The 18,736-nt window shown below is 35.0% G+C and overlaps 1 protein-coding gene across 2 annotated transcripts in view; it reads left to right on the top strand.

Moving 5' to 3' along the window:
- LOC150079448 (natural resistance-associated macrophage protein 2-like) overlaps nucleotides 1–18,736 on the top strand; it is a 162,984-nt gene that overhangs the window by 67,526 nt on the left and 76,722 nt on the right. For both annotated transcript variants that reach the window (XM_090383971.1, XM_090383970.1), the window contains one exon: nucleotides 11,161–11,217. In XM_090383971.1, the coding sequence (XP_090240097.1) occupies nucleotides 11,161–11,217 (57 nt within the window). The remainder of the gene's footprint in view (nucleotides 1–11,160; nucleotides 11,218–18,736) is intronic.

Here is an 18,736-nt window from a genome sequence, read left to right as displayed (position 1 = left end):
AAACAGTACGGCTGGTGGGTGGGATGCTCACTGTCAGCCGTGGTTAGTACCTACCAAAAGTGGTCCAAGGAGAGAAAACTCACGAACAACTGGCAAGGTTTTGGATGACCACGGCATCATCGATGCTCAAGCTGAGTGAAGGCTCTCCTGGATGGTATGTGGCAACAGAAGGATGACTGTGGTGCAACTCACTGGTAATTGGAATGCTGGTGATGGGAGTTATGTCACAACATACAGTACATCGAACCCTGCTGAAAATGGGGCTGCATAGCTGCAGGCCATTCCAAGTGCCCATGCTAACCCCGGTTCACCGGCGACAGTGCCTCAAATGGGCACGGGAGCACCTTAACTGGACCTTGAGTGATTGGAAGAAGGTTGTCTGGTGTGATGAATCACATTTCCTGTTGCACCATGTGGACAGCTGGATATGTGTGCGTCGTTTACCTGGGGAAGTGATGGTGCCTGGATGCACCGTGGGATGAAAACAAGCGTGGCAGCAGTGTCATGCTTTGAGCGATGTTCAGCTGGGATACCCCTGGGTCTAGTCATTCATGTGCTGGGCACTCTGACGTCCACCACCTACCTAAACATCATTGCTGACCAGGTAAACCTTTTCATGACAACAGTCCTCCCCTCTGGCGGTGCTGTCTTTCAGCAGGATAATGTGCCATGCCACACCACCTGGATTGTTTGAGACTGGTTTGTGGAACGTGAAGAACCCTGGCCTCCAAATTCCCCACACATCAATCCCATCGAGCATCTGTGGTTTGTGTTGGAACAGCAACTCCGATCTGCAGAGTCTCAACCACGGACCTTACAGGAGTTAACGGATCTGGTGGTTACGTGTTAGTACCTACCACAAGACACATTTAGATATCTTGTAGCGTCCATGCCTCGCCGGGTATGAGCTGTTTTGGCTTTACGTGGAGGACCAACACCATATTAGGTAGATGGTCATAATGTTTTGGGTCATTGGTGTATATACAGCACATTACAATCACCACATGGAATACAATAAATGATATAATTCTTTTCAACACTATTATTTAAAGAATTTTAATTAAAATTCTTAATTTATAGAATTTTTAATTAAAGACTGAAGTTTATGGGTAGACCTAGCCACTATCTTAAATTCTGTGTTCTTAAAAAGTATATTTTATTTCTTATGCCACTGTTCGATATAAGGAAGCAAAATTAAAATATTTTTTAGAAATTGTATTATTGTGCAGCATACTTTTTTTTTTTAATTAACAGCCTGTAATTTAATATTATTTATGGTGTTTAGGAGATAACTCCTATTTAAAAAAACAATTTGTCAGTTCTTATATTTCATTCCACAGTCTACCTGGGTAGTATATATTTATAGACATTCATAAACTGATTCAAAATAATTGACCATTTATACAAAAAGGGGGTGATAGCTTTCATAATGTAAAAATAGTCCTACATTCTTGGGTTTTCTATATATTTTAAATTGAAGAGATCCATTCACTCTCGTTAGAGTGAAGTTTAGGAAATTAATTGAATTTTTGTTTGCATCCTCTTATTCCAATGTAAATTTTAATCTACTATGTATATTATTTACTATTTGGAAAATATCAACTATTTTTTTTACCAGCTATAATTAAAATGTAAAGATACCTGCCTAAAATTATGTTCGAAAAAAAAGGGCTAATATGCAATTGTTCAATCCTATCAAGGTAAATCTCTGCAACCAAACCACTCAAACTTAAACCCATAGGTAGGCCAAACATTTTTGTGTAGACTTTGTTTTGAAATTATATAAAATTTGCATGTATTAATAATTTTATCAATTTAAAAACTTTGAGTTTTGGTAATCTAATGGGAAAGATACTAAAGGAATCTTTATTTAACAGATCCCACAATATGTCTAATGAAAAATCAATATTTACATTAGTATAGAGAGACTCTACGTCTAGAGAACATAAAACATTATCTGCCTCCAACTTACAATCTTTTAACATCATGAATAGGTAGTCTGAATTTTTTTTATATTAAACTTTAGTAAACTTCTAAATGGTTTTATAATATTATAAAGAAATGTTGCCAAAGGGGCAAAAGCTGAGTTTCTATATGACACTATTGGTCTTATGGGATAAGCTACTTTATGGAGTTATAATATTCCAAATTTATTTGGTCAAATTAAAGTTCTTGCTTTTAATTCTTTTAGTTGGTACATTGTAATATAGTCAGATTTCCTGTATTCTGTCAAAGTTCTATTGTAATCTTTAAGTAAATTATCAAACACTGTTTTATTTATCTCATTATATGTAGAATTATCTGATATAATATCATTTTAACTTTTTTACATAATCAGCTTTGTACAAAACTACCACAATGTCACCCTTATCAGCACATTGTATAACTATATCTTTGTTTTTTAATTTTTTATAGCTAATCTCTCCTCCCTCTTTAAAATAGGTACTTGTACCTCTTTAGAGTTATATTATTCGCTTGTTGAATTAATAATTCTGTGTTAGGTGTATCTCTGAGGCCATATTCCATCTCTATTATCGTTTGTATTTTTGGAAGGTTTTTGGTGCAAAATTATAATTTAAACCTTTGGATTTAAGATCTGGGTTTTAATAATAAAAAGATTACTCATTTTAAATAAGGTTTATTTTTGACAGAAATGTGCTCAGTCTTCTTTAGTGCACGGATTATCTGATATCTGGGGATGGTTGATGTCAGTGTATTCCATTGCTTGGAGGGTTCATGTATACGAAGTATGAGCATATTGAGGTATTTTAGGTTATTTATTAATTCAAATTCAGTATTTTTAATTTAATGTAATTTTAATTTATCTGATTTTATCCCGTAGATAAAATCATCTCCTATTTAGATATTGAGGTAACTCTTGTATTTATTATTATAATTAAGAAAAGGGAGATAGATTGAGATTTTCATCTCTTAGTATTTTAAATTCTTACATCATTATCTTATCATATTGACTATTATTCCACTTCTTCCATTCCAGAAAATTCTGAAAAAACCTTTTTCAAAATTTTTTTTTTAAAATTAAAACATGAGCGATTCTGTTAATCAGTTAATTAACACTTTTAAAACACTTACTTTAAAATACTACACCCAGAGACTACATAGAAATTTTCTAAAATATTGTTTATCAGAGTGTCTTATTCCAGAATTTGCTATGGTGGTTTTGAAGCAAACAATTCCGGCTTTAAAGAAATTAGGTTTAATGATGTTGTTTAAAATAATAAAATTAGCATTGAATTTAGGATAATCGTAAGAAAAAGTGTTTTTTACAACTTCATACAATGAGGGTCAGATTAAAAAGAGTATTACATCCTAACGATTGGATTATTAAATACATATAGGGGAGATATAATGGGAACAAATTTTTTCGCGTACAATAGGTCTGGGAATCTTCACGCAGTAAATATTACCGATAATCTTATCACAAACAATGGGTTTGGTATTTCTTATACATACGACATACCTGTTGACCTTTATATACGTAATATACCGAATATCCCTTCTATGTGTAATGGGTCTGAGAATCCTCTACAAAGGTCACACTATCATGTCAAATTGTAAATATGGGGGCAGGGGGAAGTCCCGTAGTACACACCAATTTACACATACCAATACCAATACAATTTACACATACCAATACCGTCATACCAATACCAGATATTCTAATTTGGATACCATAACTTCGTGCACTCAAGTCTCAAACACACATCATAATAATTTACATTCTTTGACAAGGGGAAATTGTGGTGATTAAACATATAATAAAGTTAGAAATCTCTCAGTTGAGTTATCTTATCAAATGACATTGTTGAGTAAAGGTTTATAATTTTGCAAAAAAAAACAAGCGATAATAGAGATGCAACATGGCCTTAGAGATGCACCAACAAGAAATTATTAAATCAACAAGCGAATAATATTATTAATAACTTTTAAAAGGTACACGTATCTATTTTAAAGAGAGGAGAGATTAGCTATTAAAAAACAAAGATATAGTTATACAATGTGCTGATCAGATTTGAACAAAGCTGATTATGTAAAAAAGGTTAAATGATATATCAGATAATTCTACTTATAAGGAGATAAATAAAACTGTGTTTGAAAATTTACTTAAGGATTACAGTAGAACTTTGATGGAATATAGGAAATCTGACTACATGTACCACCTAAAAGAATTAAAACCAGGAACTTATATTCCAAATTTATTTGATCAAATTAAACTCCATAAAGTAGCTTATCCCATAAGACCAATAGTGTCATATAGAAACTCAATTTTTGCCCCTTTGGCAACCTTTCTTTATAATATTATAAAACCATTTAGAAGTTTACTAAAGTTTAATATAAAAAATTCAGACTCCCTATTCATGATGTTAAAAGATTGTAAGTTGGAGGCATATAATGTTTTATGTTCTCTAGATATAGTCTCTATACTAATGTAAATATTGAATTTTCATTAGACATATTGTGGTATCTTTTAAATAAAGATTCCTTTAGTATCTTTCCCATTAGATGACCAAAACTCAAAGTTTTTAAATTGATAAAATTATTAATACATGTGAATTTTATATAATTTCAAAACAAAGTCTACACAAAAATGTTTGGCCTACCTTGTGGATTTGAGTGGTCTGGTTGCGGAGATTTACCTTGATAGGATTGAAAAATTACATATTACCCCTTTTTTATTGAACTTAAAATTTTACGGAGTTATCTTGATGACATTTTAATTATAGCTGCTAAAAAAATAATAGTAGATTAAAATTTACATTGGAATATGAGGATGCAAACAAAAATTCAATTAATTTCCTAAACTTCACTCTAATGAGAGTGAATGGGTCTCTTCAATTTAAAATATATAGAAAATCCATGAATGTAGGACTATTTTTACATTATAAAGCTATCACCACTTTTCGTATAAACAGTCAGTTATTTTTAATCAGTTTATGAATGCCTATAAATATATAATTACCCAGGTAGACCTGTGGAATGAAATAGAGGATCTGACAAATCATTTTTTAAATAGGAGTTATCCCATAAACACCATAAATAATATTAAATTGCAGGCTGTTAATAAAATATAAAATACACTACACAATAATACAATTTTAAAAAAAATATTTTATTCGGTTCCTTATATTGGCATAAGAAATTAAATATACTTTTTAAGAACACAGAATTTAAGATAGTGGATAGTCCTATCCATAAACTTCAGTCTTTTAATTAAAAATTCTTTGGTATTAAATAATAGTGTTGAAAAGAATAATATCGGTTATTGTATTCCATGTGGTGATTGTGATGCACTGTATATAGGTTTTTCAAAAAATATGCTTTCCATAATGCTGAAACAACATGAGACTACAGTTAGGGCTCACAGGTCAAGAGCCTCAGAACTTTCTTTCCACATGATACCTGAAGGCCATTCGTTTTCATTTTGTGAAATGAAGGTTCTTAGTATACAGTGAAATTTTACTAAACTACTTATACCACAGGCTGTAGAAATGAAGATTTGAGAATGACTTGTGTGCCTTTGTGCACATGTGCGATTGACAATAATCTCTCATATCAACATATAAATTTATGGGGAACATTTGATTTCAGTATTATTATCCTTCTGATGAAAAAGTCTCGCAGATGAAAAGTTTGGTCCCTACGAAGGAGATTTGGGTTATTTTTATAATAAAAACATTAGCATTTTAAATAAAGTTTATTTTCAACGGAAATGTGCTGAGTCTTTAGTGTGTGAGTTGTCTGAGGCCAGTTGATGTCGGCATGTTCCGATCCCTAAAGGGTTTACGTATGGGAAGTATGAGCATATCGAGGTAATTTATTTATTCAAATTCAGTGTTTTTAATTTAATATAATTTTAATTTATCTGATTTTATCCCGGAAATTGAAAAAAGATCTATTTGGATATTGAGGTAACTCATATTTCTTATTATAATTAAGAAAAGGGAAATAGATTGAGATTTTCATCTCTTAGTATTTTAAATTATTTTTTTATTATATAGAAACTTTATTTTCATGAAAATAAATGGGTACATATTTTATTAATTGTAACAGTATACACTCGCTGGTCAAAATATTAGATTCCAGCAATGCATTTTTCTCACTGCTACTATAGTGATTAGTTGGTGTTCTTCCACAGCATTTGTGGAAGAACACCAACTAACTGAACTTCCTCTCCTGATAACAACTGAACCTAGACCTTCACCACGAGGAGAAGGTCTGAGTTCAGTTGTTATCAGGAGAGGAGGAACTTTGTCTTTTTTCCACACCTTGTCTGAATTAGGCTCAGGCAAGAGTTTCACGATTTTATTCTCCATGAACTCTAAGCATTTTTTTCATTATTCATTATGTGTACATACTTGTCTAAGGCTGCATCCAGACTAACGTTCATCTTCTCCTGTATATTCTGTATTCAAGTAGAACCTCTACAAATGGGCCTGCAGTGTAAAGTGTGTGTAAAATGTTATATATATATATAAAAAAAAAAAGAAAATGGCCTCTCTGTTACCATGGAGCATGCATCTAAGTATTTGCTACCTGGTGCCTATACCTATGCATGTGAAGCTTGGCCAGGGTCTACTTCACTGTCTGCACTAACACCCCACACCCACTGGAGGTAGCGCAATACTGGCAGGTGACAACAACCCCACTCCCAGGCTACCCATACCTGGAAGCCAAAAAAAAAAAAAATTTCCCAAATCTGTAAGGTAAATCCCACATTAGTTTCTTTTCTGATGCCTGCAAAAAAAAAAAAAAAAAACCCAACTCAAATGAGTTTGGAAGGAAAAAATAATAATAATAAAATAAATAAATTAAAAAATAAATAAATTAAAAAAATAAAAAAAACAAGAAAAAAAAATAAAATAAAGGGGAAAAAAAACACAACCTGCAAGAGTTTAATCCCACATCAGTTTTCTTTCTGATGCCTGCAAAAGCAATTGGGAAAAAAAAAAAAAAAAAAAATTCTCAAGCAAAGTTGTGGGGGTGGGAAAAGTGTACAGTCCTAATCTATATTAACCAGTACAGATAGCTGTTTTCTTTTTTTTAAATACATGTCTACAAAATTCCTGGAATATTGAAAAATTCTCTGAATCTTGCACCCATTGTGAGCTTCAGCTCCTCGATTAAAATCTGGTATAACTGATCCTAAATTATGCCTAAATTCCTCATAAAGAGGACAATCATAAAAAGCATGTTACCATGTTTCAGGTAATCTACATATACAGAAAGGATCTTCCTCCAAACCTAAGTCACATAAAATATTTAAGCGAGCCATGCCCTGTGATTATAGAGGAGGCTTCCATGCAGGAAAAGAACCCTTTATTATGCTTATTTTAAGTATTAAAACATGCATCAGGAATAAAAAGCCTAGTTACAGCAGCACTGGTGCACCAATGTTCTTGCCATATTCCTGTCAATTTCAATAAAATATTTTTTCCTCTCTCTTCCGATCAATTAAAATATCATTAGTATTTCCCATGATTGTAACTTGTCTCTTTCTTAGAAAGTAACTACAAGCTCTATATACAATCCAAGGGGAGCATCCCAACACCTGAAGGGCATTAAGCATTCCAAGTGGGCTGTAAAGAATAAATTGTCATCCAACAAAATTCCTAAGTATTTGACCTGAGACACCAAAAGTATCTGTTTACTATTAATAATTAAATGGGGTGGTTTCTTGTAGTCCAGTTTGCCTTTCAATAACATTATTACAGTCTTATTATAAGAAATTCTGAGTTTATTATTTGTAGTCCAATTCATCAGGCTACTGACTACCCCCTTTGAGTTTATCTTCAATTACTCGTCTGGATTTCCCCTGCACACACACACACACACACAGCACCAGATTGTGTGCATATGCTACCTAGTGATAATCTACACAGTCTTGTTCTAACCAAGTGTTAAGGACCAGATTCCAAAAAATCAGTCCCAACATCGAACCTTGTGGGTACCTTCGATTAATTCCTCTCTCAAATGTTGAGAACTAACTTTAATTCTTCTATCTGATAAGTAATTGCTGATTGTCCTAAACAACAAATCAGGACAGTTCAAAGATTTCAAAATACCGGGGTACCAAACCATATCGAAAGCCCCTTCAAAATCTATGAAGAGGGCTAGAACAAGTAGCAAAATCAACAAGATAATGAATTGCTTCCTCTGTGGAACATTTCTTTTTAAATCTGTATTAACAGGGAAAATCCAATTTCCTTGTACAAAATAAAGTTTCAAGTTTATAAGACTTGAAACTTTATAAACAATAACCATTCAAACATCTTCCCGAGGTTTGCAAGCAACGATATAAGCCTCTAACCTCTCGGATCAGTAAATGGTTTCCCCGGTTTATGAAGCAGCTTCAAAAGGGCTGTTTTCCAAGACCCTGGGAATATACCCTGAAGGAAACATTTTATTAAACATATTTAACATTATCTCAGGAAACAGCTCAACAAATTTAACAATACTGTTATTTCCAATTTTATCAGGACTAGGTGTTTTGTTTACATTTAACTTAGAACACACCATCCTAAGTTCAATAATACTGAATAATTCAATATCATGACAGCAAATATAATTTATATTCTCTTCTCTAACCTTATTCTGAATAACTATCCTCACTAACACGGTCACCCAAAAACAATCTGTCAGTTATTGTTGTGATAGTGGAAAGCCAATCAACAGATTCCTTATGATCAAAAACAACTGTACTAATTAAATTATTAATATTCAGTTTGTTTCTTGTAAGTTTAAAAAGAAGTCCAAAAGGGTTATTATTCCCAACAGTGTAAACCAAATCTCTCCAAGCTTCAAACTTATGATTGTAAATAGCTTTATGGTACTGCTTTTTCTTAATTTTGTACAACTCTTTATAAACCAATGCCTCAGTAAAACTCCATCTCCTGTATCTTTGATATCTTGGGCTGTCAACTCAGCAGACCACCAAGCACCTTATGTGTTATATCTCTCTTTTTCTTAGTAGCAAAATGTAAAGCATTATAAAGTGCTATCTGTACGTAAAAAAAACATATTCAACTGCATTTAATCCAGATAACCCTTGTCACACAAGGGTTATCTGGATTAAATGTGGTTACAATATCTGAAAAACTGTTTGACAAGCTAAACCCAAATTTTCTCCAATAGATCCTTTTATAATTAAATCTAACATTGTCTTGCGCTGTAGGTTCATTTGAAGTTCCATCTACCAAACTTAGGCTAAAAAAGATTGATCTGTGATCACTATTAGTGTGCTCTGTGTATACATCCCAGCAGCAGATCCTTCTATTCAATTGTTGAGTTACTATTGTTAAAGCAATGTTAGAACTTTCATGGGTGTTATCGAAAGTATATGACTTATTAGGTAGATTTGACATTTAAATTATGGCACAATAAAAACTCCTCTAACTGTACATCTCTGCTATCAACATAATTACTATGCCACAATCTAACTTTAACATTCGAATCCATAATATAATCAAATTACTACCAGAAACAAAAGCCATCAATTTTTCTAAATGCTGAATAGAAGGATTAAAATTCACTGCAGTGGGGACAATAAACAGACACAAGATAAAATGATACTACCATAGAATTAATATGAATACATGTAGCATACTGTATTACGATTACCTCTAAGCACACAACCTCCCTTAAAATGTACACAGTTTGTGGGTACAATATATACTGTTTCAGCCGACCGGGCTAGCCGAGTGGGTAAAGTACCTGCCCGGCAACCCAAAGGTCGCGGGTTCGATTCCCGCCTCGGGCTTGGATCAAAGTACTGCAAAAACCTTGGGAGGTGCAATATGGCCACAGAAGCCGATGCGCCAACAACTACCAAATCAAAAAAAAAAAAAAAAAAAATATACTGTTTCATGGTTTAGTTGCCCTAGTGCTTATTCTAGTCAACCTAACTTGTGTGTTGTGTTTTAATTCACATATGTGCATATTTCTAGGTCATATGATCTGCTGTTGCATTCTTAGTACAGTCTTAAAATATAGCAGCATTGCTCATAATCAGCTTTCAGAATGGACAAAGTGAATAGCATTACTGACCTCCAAAATGGCAGTAGCCTTATTTTTGATCCTGAATATTGGGCATCCATATCAAAAACCATGCAGACTCCAAAATAACATCTCAACCCATTGGCAGTCACTTGACATAATATGCAAGATATTGCCAATTATGAGTGTGAGATCATTTTTATGCTATTGGTGTAAGTCTTGTTGAATTTTTAATAAAAATTTTGGCAAAAAATTACTCTGGAAAGAACTGAGTTTAAGAAAATATAAGAGCAAAAGAAAGGGGGTTGGAATGAAAATTATCCTTGAGTGGTAAACAACAGGTTAAAAGGCCAAGCTTAATTATGAATAAGTTGAGTAGCTTAATGTTCATCCTATTCATGAAAACTATAAACTATATGTCACATCAACCTGAATTAGCAGTGTAGGTTGGTGTGCCATCAATATATTTATTTTATTATTTTTATAATTTGGTTTTTTGATTTTGTTAAACTATATTATTGTTCTTATTTAGGTTGGTGTAACCTCAGTTGTTCAGCTTATTTTCCATGATTCCCACTCACAGAGAGAGAACTTGTTGATTTTGCCTATATCAGTGTTCAGAAGCAGAATAATGCTCTGCTTTCAGGAATGAAAACAGTGTATTATTTCAGACTCTGGAGACTAAGTTTGTGCTCTATGAAATATTTGAGAGATATTTTGAAAAAACTTATGGCAAGACATATCCATTATCTATACAGTACATCGCCATTATTACTGAAGGAACTGCAGAGGTTGATGTTATACAAATGGAATAATTTTTTGCTTTAATTAAACACTTGAATTCATTCACAACAAACCCAACCTCCAGTAATTACAATGCTCCTATTTAATATTGAGATAAGGTTCTAATATTTTTGCCACGCAGTGGCTGTGTTAAAAAAAAAAAAAAACTTTAATTTTAATTATGTAGTTCATTGGAATTCAAATTTTCTTTAAAATATACAAGAGAAATAGTACAAAAAACATTTACTACATTTGACATAATATTAAATATCAGACAGAAGCATTGTACTCTTGTATACTGTTGATATAATTGAATGTGTATTTTAGAAATTAAAGGAATTCTTTAATTTTTTTTTTTTCCAGTACAGTTTGTGTTTAAATTCTTCGAACAGTCATGCAGAAGTATTTAAGGTTAACAATGTAAGTTGGAAATTGAATATTTTTTACCCCTTTTCATCTTAAATTGTAATATTTTATTTATTTATTTTTTTATTCAGATGAAATTCAGTTAAATGTATCATCAAAATGTTATAAAAACATAAAATAAAATTATGAAAATTTAATATAAAGGATATGCAACATTTGTATGATGAAACATGTTTTGTAGCATTAAAAATTTGTACACACTTTGTAGGAAGTGATTACTGATTTTGGGAACAACTGTTTGAGTCATAATGAAGGATTTGTAACAAGAAATCATTAAAATAAAAAAACTGTACATATCATCCTACATATTTTCCATTGTATGGATTCTGGTTAGTTTATCAGATTTGTCCTAAGAATGGATAACAAAATTCTTTGAAGATCAAAAGATTGCTCATCCCTCTCTCTGATTGAATAATAGTAATATCTGGAATTGAATCAAACGAAACAAATAAACCAAACTGAATTGAATCAGAATTTTTTACAATTGAAGATGCCAATTGAAAAATATAAACATTTTCATTAATATTTTTTTTAGTAATATTTGTCTAGGATTATAAATGGCTTAATGAGAAAAATAACACCAAGCTTATGTGTGTTGCTAGTTTGCGAATACATTTGCTTAATTTTATGAACTGTCTTGATAATATTTACTTATAATTATGTCTGAAAAGCATCTGTTGTTATGCATTATGCAAAGCAGTAAACACTTTTTTAGACCACCTCCTCCTTAATTAGTCTCTATACAAAAGCCAACAGACAACCATACATACATACTGAACCAGACAAACATACTGAAAATATCAAATGGCTCTCAGTTATTTGCATAAGATAAAATCTGTGCTGGAGCTTCTCACCTGGAAAACTCTACTCCAGAGCACCCCATTTGGAATGCCATAAGTGGGGAAACATCTACCTGATGCAGCCTCAAGCAACATAAAACTCTTGTGATGAAGAGCCTATTCTTTCTAAGTTAGTGTTTTCTCTTTAAATCTTTTATTTCATAAAGTACATAAATACGCTTGTAAAATAAAAGTAAACAGAGGTTTAGACAGTAAAAGCACCTTTCCCTTACACAACTAATACTGGTAAGTTATGCAACTGCTTTGTTACTATGTGGCACCACACATGGTGTGGTTGGGGCGCCTCTGTAGCCAATTGGGCAGGAGCAGCAGTTCGTAGCACACGCCTTCTTGATTAGGTCGGGGTTGAAGCCCGTGCCCACCAAATACGGAGGTTGCAGAAAGGTAAGGGGATGACCACCGCCTATCCCCCCAGAGCAATATGGCCTTAGCTGCTAATGCTCCTAAATAACAAACAAACAAACATGGTGGGGCTGGAAACCTGGGAGGAAAAGTTTGCTCCCAGGGAAAAATGGAGCAACCATCAAATGTAACTAATTTAACTCTTCTAGGTTTATTGAAATAGCCTAAATAAACCATAAGAATTAAGAAAAGTTTCTACTAACTACTGCTGCAACACTACACTAAAAAGACAAAGAACAGGTGAATAAATACATCCAGCACTGACATTTATAGTCATCCATTCTACCATTGAACAAACTGCATGAAAACTCACCATTTATGATACAGAAGGTACTAGAAGGAATAGTAGGAACACCAAAATCTGCCAAACAACTCATATCAGAAGATATTTTAGTTAACTAATACAAAAATGCTGAACGACTTCTCAAAGTAAATACTTTTTTGGAGGGCTTCTGGTTACACAACACTCAGTTGGGCCTGGATGCCACTTGTTTCTGTAGCCAAGCAATCACTACAAATTTATAGTGTCTACTCCTGCAATTGATGGTTTCCTTGTTTTCTATGCCAGTTATAAATCTTTATGTTAAGTATCTCTACTTTTTTTAAAAATACTAAGAAAAAGGAACACACCTTTTTCTTTCATTTTTATTAATTCTAAACATACTTAACTCCTATGCTTGGCCATCAGATGGCATTGCTCTTACCTCCTTCTGGAGGGGCTGGCAACCTGGGTGGTAAAAGATAATCCCCAGGAGCCAAAATGGAAAATGAATCATATTTACCATTTGGAACTTTAGGCTCCAAGGGTGGACTGGTATCAAAATGAGTAAGATATTATTCAGCCTAAACGTGTGAAAGGCTTGTTGACCTGAATATCCTACCTTTCTCATCATACATTCACTAATTAGCATGTGAGTAGTAAACTTACACTATTTGTATTCCAAAGATATATAGAAAATACTGCTGAATTATGAAAAATGGTGGAAAGATTACAGTCAGGGGAATTACTGTTAAAAACAACACACCCCAGTTATTCAGAATTATTGTTGCAATATATAACATTTGGAGGAATCCCTCCTTGCACCCCATAATACATCCCAAGGTGTTATCTCCAAATGAGACTTGTTAAATATAATAGAAGAAGAGCTCATGCAGGTACTGCAAGATCAGAAAGTCACGTATGTCAATAGAATCGTGAAGAGATAGTAATCTAGTTCCAATACACAACATAATACCTACCTGTAATATGCCAAATTTGTTAAGTATTAACAAAGTTGGTTATCTCAACTGCCATATCCATCCTTATATTCCAAATCCTCTGTTGCTATAAATGCCCAAAATTTGGACATTTTTAGACAACATGCAGAGGAAACAGTTTATCCTGCTCAGATTGTTCTGCAACATTACCATTTTGCTAATTGCTAAGGGAATTGCTCAGCTTACTCCAGAAATTGTGAATTATGGAAACTTGGAAAAAAAATGAAAGAAATTTAAGGTAGACAATAAAATAACTTAGCAAGAAACAAAATAACAAATAGTTCAAGAAATGTCAAAGTACATGTATGCAGCTGTTATTCACCAATTTTGTTCCGTTGCCATTTAATCAGTGACACTATTCCACTAGAGAAATTACTTGAAGAATGGGCTGGTGCAGCTGTCAGTCTCTTAGCCATGTTTAAAAGAACGTTATAGTGATTAGGAATGGAATGCTCTGGTCTCAGTCCTGCTACCTAATTGTACTGAGTCTCAAGGTAAGAACAAGCTGAGAGGAGGAACCTACTGAGAAGAATTTGCAAAATTCAGCAAAAATGGACTATGATGACACTTGCAGCTCAGAAAGACCAACTAGAAATTTACCCTGAGGATGATATGGACACCCAATCTTTTCCAAAAAAAAAAAAAAAAAAGAAAATCAAAAATAGGTTGACATAAATCATCTGCCTAATCTGATCTGAATCATCTGATCAAACAGACTATCTCTCCACTAAAACCAAATAATGCAGAGTATCTTATATGGAACTGCCAAAGACTGTAAATACAGATGAACTATGATCTAATTTACCATTTTGATCCAGCAGACATTTGTTTGCAACAGACTTACTTAACTCCACAGATGACATCTTCAATAAAGAATTTGTACAGATGTGATAGGAATACAGCAACCACAGTTCATGGGGGATTGCTGTCCTAGTGAGTTTGAGGATACCAACCAGGCAAACCCTTCACAGATCACCTATATACTCAGAATAACATTATAATTTTTTTCCATATATCTTGTGCCAAATCAAATGCATTAGAAATAAGTTCATCAAAATCTTAAAGATTTTTTTAGCATTAGCATTAGTAGAGGCATTTGATGCAAGAAAGCAAGCTTATGCAGCATCAGCCAAAAATAAATAAATAAATAAAAAATAACCACTTCCACTTCACCCCTCTGTTCGTTCGAAATACCTTTCCAGCTGAGCCTTAAACTTATTTAGGCTATCAACTTCCACGACAAGGGATGGAAGTCTGTTCCACCAACCAACCACCCGCTGGCTAAAGGCAAATTTCCTCACATCTATCCTACATCTGTCTTTTCTCAGTTTGAATTTATGCCCTCTCAGGTGATTATTCTGAGCAAGAGGAAGAATCCCATCAGCATTGAGCATGCTCAAACCATTCAAGGCTTTATACACCTCTATCAGATCACCTCGCCGGTGCCTAGTCTCCAGACACTGTAATTTTCAAAACTTAAGCCTTTCTTCGTAAGAGCACCCCTTTGTTCCATTCACTAATCTCGTTGCCCTTCTCTGTACTCGTTCCAGCATCTCTACATCCTTCTTGAAATGAGGCCTCCAGACCTGTATACAGTACTCTAGGTGTGGTCTGACCATTGCCTTATACAATGGAATAATCACCTCCTTATTCCTGCTAGAAAAATTCCTATAAATCATTGACAATACACCATGAGCTACTCATTCAGCCCATCTGCACTGCTCAGAAAACTTCATATCTGCCTGCACAACCACCCCCAGGTCCCTTTCATTCTCTACCACTGTCAGTGTAGTACCACAGAGTTGATACGTTGCTCTGGGGTTGCTGTTTCCCATATGTAGTACTTTACATTTGTCAATGATAAACCTCATTTGCCACCTCTCAGCCCATCTGCTCAACCTTTCCAGATCCTGTTGCAGTAGCATAGTGTCAGTAGTGTCCTTGACAACCCTGCCAACCTTCGTATCGTCTGCAAACTTGGACATTAAGCTTGATATACCATCATCAATTTCATTTATAAATACAGAAAACAATAATGGACCCAATACTGAACCCTGAGGGACTCCACTAATAAAATTAGTCCATGATGAGCAGTGTCCATTGATTACTACTGTCTTCTCCCCCTCAACCACCCCTTTATCCACAGCAGTAATTTGTCTCCAATGCCACACTGCTCCAATTTGTGCAGCAGTCTTCCATGTGCAACAGTATCAAAAGCCTTTCTAAGATCCAAGTATATAATATCAAAGTTATTCCCTGCATCCAGTTCTTTTGTGACTGCATCATAGTATCCAATCAGATTGGTCAGGCAAGACTTCCCCTTAACAAAACCATGCTGTGTCTGAGCTTAAACTGAAGTCTTGTCTAGATGATCCTGCAGTGCTTCTTTAACCAGTGCCTCCATTAATTTTCCAAGGAACAGAAGTTAAACTAACTGGTCTATAATTACTTGTCGCCCTTTGATCCTCCTTTGTGAATTGGGGTCACATTTGCACATCTCCAGTCCATGGGTACTTCCCCTGAGTCCAAGGAAGCTCTCATAATTATGGCTAAGGGTTTGCTTACTTCCTTTGCTGCCTCCTTTAATATAACTGGATAGATCCCATCCACCCCAGGTGCCTTTCTTGTATTTATCTTCAACAATTTCTCCTCCACTTTACTCTCAGTTATTACAAGATTCTCTAGCTTACTGCCAGAGTTGAATACACCTCTGGCATTCCCCTCGCTTAATAACTCCTCATATGTGAATGTCGATGCAAAATATTCATTCAGTTTGTTAGCTACCTGAGCAGTATCATCAACAGTTGACCCATCGATATCAAGTGGACCAATCTGATTCATCCCCTTCCTGCTAGAGTTTACATAAGTAAAGAACTCTTTGCTGTTTTTCTTTGCATCCCTTGCCAAAGATTTCTTGTAATCTGCCTTCGCCTGCCTAACCTCCTTTGTAACTTGGTTACAGATCAACTTGTATCTATCATAGGCTTCTGTGTCACTTGTTAATTTGTATGTATCCCATGCATTTTTCTTCTCTGCCATATGTCTCATTAGTTCATCTGACATCCACTTAGGCCTAAACCTTGAACAATATTTCTTAGTTGGTATGTAAAGCCTAATAGCTTCCAAGATAAGTTCTTTGAATGCTTCCCATTTTGAATTTGCTATTGGTAACATCATCAGTTGGTCCCACTGTAAAGAATTTAAATACTGTCTCAGTCCATCGTAGTCCCCTTTACGAAAGCAATAACCCTTCCCTTTACCCCTAATGGTAGTTACCTCTTTGAGTAACTCCCACTTCAGCACACTGTGATCACTGCCACCTAGTGGTTCATTTACCTGTAGATTCTTAATGCATGAAGAATCACTACTGATAATCAAATCAAGAGTATTACTCCCTCTAGTTGCCTCCCGAACATGCTGATATAGAAAACAATCATCCAATAAATCCCCAAAAGCCTTGCTAGTGTGTGAGTGACCAGCCCCCAAATTCCAGTCAATATCTGGGAAATTAAAATCCCCCATTATAAGACACTCTGATTTGCTGGCCCACTCTATTTCCCCGTACAGTTTCTTATTATACTCATCAGAATCATTAGGCCTATAGCATACTCCTACTCTCAATTTTGATCTCCCAATGCTTATGTCACACCAAACTGACTCGACACCGCACTGTCCAGCAATGTCGACTGGTGTCACTTCCTTGGATTTTATGTATTTCTTAACTAATAGCATAACCCCTCCTCCCTTCCTACCCTGTCTATCCTTTCTGTAGACATTGTACTCCCCAAATTCCAGTTCTGCATTCCTTATATCTGTGTGACACCACGTCTCAGAAATCCCCACAATATCTGCCTTTGATGTTTTGAGCAATACCTCAAATTCATCAAATTTATTTACTAAACTCCTAGCATTGGTGTACACGCAAGTATACATGCACCTGTTCTTTTTCTTAGCTACCCTAACACAACCTATGTGTTTTTTTGTACCCAAATGATTTCCAGCAGTCTCTGAAATATCCTGCATCTTATTTTCCAGGCTGCGGCTCATTCCAATAGAAGCAGTGCAAGAATTACTTTCACCTCTGCCAGTGGCTACTGTTAATCTATTAGTCCTTGTATCCCCCCAATCTAGCAGTTTTCCGATCCACCTAACACTGCCTCGATAGCATCAGCAAACATTCTTGCACCCTTTCTATTTAAGTGTATCCCATCCCTGTAGAAGCAGTCTCTCCTGTTAACAAATACAGACCAGGCTGAAAAAAATTCTACCCCTTGAGCCTTGCACAATCCTTCCAGGGCCGTATTGATCGACAGGGCTTTCGTCATATACTCCCTCCTGTCGTGTCTGGGCAGAATTGCAGACACTTTCAAATTCAACCCTAATTCACGGCTTTTTTTCAACAGTGATCTGTACTTGTTAAGTAATTCCGCTGGTCTCCTACTCTTAATATCATTAGTGCCAACGTTTATAACTATATCACCTTTTGTGCCCTTAAAAGATGATATTCGCTCTACAACATCATCAACCTTTGCCCCTGGCAGACACCCTGGTCCTGTTCCACCTATCCTTTTTACAAAGCATGTTTCCCGTTTCCCTGACAATAGAGTCACCAACAACTACTAGTTTCTTTGGGACCAGTGCATTCTGCCTTGGGGGCTGCTGCTGTGTTGCGCGATGACCAAGTGCAAGCTCAGGCATTGGTGTGGGCAGCTGAGAGCTTGATGGGCCCCTCACTTTTAATCCTTTGAGGGCATCCACCCTGTTTTTCAAGCTATTATATAGGCCCATAACAATGCTGAGTTGTCGCCTGAGCATCGCGCACACACAAAGACATCCCCCATGGCAATATCATGTCCCGTACCTGACTGCTCCACAAACATCAAGCAAGTAGTGCATTTTATTAGGCTATGATTCAGAGGGCAAATGCCCCCCCTCAGTTCTCCCCTGAGCCACAGCACTCCTATTAGCTTGAGCCTTTTGCTTTGCTGCTCTGG

The sequence above is a fragment of the Mastigoproctus giganteus genome, chromosome 10, assembly GCF_048544385.1.
Source record: "Mastigoproctus giganteus isolate SK-2022 chromosome 10, ASM4854438v1, whole genome shotgun sequence".
Taxonomy (NCBI): Eukaryota; Metazoa; Arthropoda; class Arachnida; order Uropygi; family Thelyphonidae; genus Mastigoproctus; species Mastigoproctus giganteus.
The sequence above is the reverse complement of the archived record's forward strand: the minus strand, read 5'-3'. Positions and strand labels throughout refer to the sequence as shown.